Source organism: Artemia franciscana, chromosome 12 (genome assembly GCF_032884065.1).
Source record: "Artemia franciscana chromosome 12, ASM3288406v1, whole genome shotgun sequence".
Lineage (NCBI taxonomy): Eukaryota > Metazoa > Arthropoda > Branchiopoda > Anostraca > Artemiidae > Artemia > Artemia franciscana.
Window position 1 is genome coordinate 28,213,622 of NC_088874.1, and position 2,885 is coordinate 28,216,506.

General features: G+C 35.6%; 1 protein-coding gene across 1 annotated transcript; it reads right to left on the bottom strand.

The window, feature by feature from the left end:
* Positions 1-733: 733 nt before the first annotated feature.
* LOC136034202 (innexin inx2-like) lies at positions 734-2,585 on the bottom strand. Its single transcript, XM_065715374.1, has one exon. It carries the CDS (start codon positions 2,493-2,495, stop codon positions 1,470-1,472), a length of 1,026 nt encoding a protein of 341 aa, XP_065571446.1. The 5' UTR covers positions 2,496-2,585; the 3' UTR covers positions 734-1,469.
* Positions 2,586-2,885: the final 300 nt, after the last annotated feature.

A 2,885-nucleotide genomic window follows, 5' to 3' on the forward strand; every position in this document is an offset into this window, starting at 1 on the left:
CTATTAAGTAATCAACAAATGCTTCGTTTAGAAAACCCTTTCAATACGTCATTAACAACCGCATCTTTTAGAAAACATCCCCCATATGACGTAACAAGCACTTGCGTCTTGAACAAGCTTAAAAAGTGTCACGAATGGGTTTTGAAGGGATATGCCTGTGGCGAAAGCTATTATGCTGTAACTATTCCAGCGGAAATGTTGAGGGGAATGTTGAACAAAATCAAAGCATACCATATGAATGCTGGTTGTAAAAGGATATATAACCAATATCGCACAAAACCCGAGGCATTAATTTGTAACTCTCAGGGTATGTTTAGGGGATTGATGGAAATATTTTTCCTAGCAAAGAGCCTTTCCTCATTTTTTTTTAGATGCTTCATCATGGATAAAAATCTTGAAATAGCCAATTTGTTTTAAATAGCCAAAAGGTTTAATAGCTATGCTTCCAGGGATGTTATTCCCCTAACAGTCCCCGTGGGGGGTGTCGTAAATTATACGATTGGCCCATTCCTTACATACAGGGTTTGTCTTTGGGAAAGTGGGAATGTTTGATCCTGGGTGCTTACAAAAAGGCTTAGGACATTAAGGTGAAACTTCGGCGAATGAGGAAGGGATGTTGATTAAAATTAAAAGATACTGTGAATCCAGGTTGTCGAAATGGTGTCAAATCATACACAGTGAATAATATCAAGCTCCAACTCAGAGTTTGTTGAGAGGGTTGATGTATTTGATTTAATGTTTACTCGTTTTGGGATTTCTAATTCCTCATTTTCAATATCTGTATATTTAAGTTTAGTACGATAATCCATTCTAGTTTATTTTTGTTTTGGATCTCATTTCATTGTAATTCCTGATTGTTTCAAGTTTGAACTATTATGGGACATTATTTCTGCTCGTCTTATAAGAATCTTTACTTTTCTTTGAAAGAAACTTCTTTTTTTGGTAAGTTTTTATTTATTTAATTATTTTATTTATTGAGCCCTCTCCTAAATATTTACCATTGTCTACTATATTGGCTATGGTCTAGAATGGAACCCTATAATATCCCAAGGATGAGATAATGCATCGTTTTTGATAGACCAGCGTAATGTTAACTGCATGAATTCTCTCCTTGAAATGAGGTAATCGTTTAGTTTGAGGCACTTACCTTTGGTGCCGAAGTCGTTACACATCCCTGAAGTTACCTGGAGACGATTTTGACTGTAAAGGTTACTCGAAGTTTTATCTAGAGTTCCGTAGGGCTATAAGTTGGGGAAGGGGTTCTATGAATATCTTGTTTTATATCACTGCGGTTGCACTTGTCTACTCACTTCTGTATGTATATACGTATTTTTGATTAGTTACCCTTCTTGACTGCTAGATTCTTTCTATGGGTTACAATAATCCGTGATCAAATTCACTGCGTCACAACCACAGAAATTTTAGTCACTTCTGAAAATTATATTTTTGGACCTCTAAACAAATCTAATTCAATCGAATATCGTGAAACTTTGGTCTGATACCATTTGGATTTCCGGGAGCTCAGAGCCGTAGAATCTTGAAGTTAAATTATTAATTAACTCTCTGAAAACAACAGGATCCATATTTTTGGCCAGAAGTATTAGCAAAAACAAATCACCAGCTTCACATTTTTGGCTCACTATATTTATTTGCTTATCACTTACAAGTCTTGCCCGCGCACCTAGTGACGTTCGACGTACAGCTGTGCTAAAAAAGAAGATGAGTCTGTACGTAACTGCAAGCAGAGACAAAGAGAATAGAACTACAAACCAAAACCACATAAACACATAGATCTTCTCATTAACATTATTCAAAGGGAGCAAGCAAAATATATCTCTTCTTTGAATGCTTCCAGACGAGCCATAAGCGTGGAAAGTGCATTTTGTCTGTTTTGGGAAGACTCTTGCCATGGGATCAAGTCTTTCTTCTGGATCTTGGTAAAGGAATTGCGCAACGTGGCTTCCGTAAGTCGTAAACTCATATCCAAGAAAAACATTCACTATGTAGGCTTGAAACAAAACGTTCAAGCAGTTTAGAAGTTCACAAATGAAATACACAGATACATACACCTTGTTTTCTCCTCGATAGTCCTCAAGATGGTTTAAGACTAACTTTATCTCGGTTTTTCTTTTATCTGTATTATCAATAGGAAGATCAAGGTTTCGTAGCAGCATTTCCATTCTATTAGATTCCCACATTCTCCAAATATAGCGAGGGATGTAGAACAATAATGCTTGCAGGAGCAGAAAAAATACCACAAACTCATAGTATTTAATGGACTTAGCTTTGTCTTTGGTTGTGTATGGTCCAATGCCTGGATACGCGATATCGACGCCAATTTTGTGGTTTGTAAATACACTTGTTTCTGGGAGAATAAATTTTGAATGAATCCAGCAATAAAGCTCGAAGTATCCTATTTGCCCTGATTTCTCCAGATCCAACTCAGATGTAGTACAATGGATAGCGGAACCAAATAACTGAGGTAGGCCAGACATTGCTGCACTTATAACGAGAAAAAATACTGTGAACTTATAGTGCAGCTTAAAGATGAAATTATCAGTCGTGACTCTATCTTTTTTAAGTAGTTCAAGAGATTCGTAGAATATGTTCATTTTTTTTTTCTTAAGTTACTTAGTTTTAAGACACAGACTGCAGATGGTACTAATAGCGTCATTAACAAAGCTATGTAAGCATAAATTGGACTTATTCATTTAAGCTGACTTTCAGAGCATTCGTTTATTATGCTGCTCATTCTATTTAAGAAACAGATAATTTTGTAATTGATAATTTTTAGGTGTAAAAACAGTTTTGTGTTCAGTTTAAAAAAATCACATTTTAAAGACAACACAATGACACTTCATACCAACTTAAATGATGTAATGACA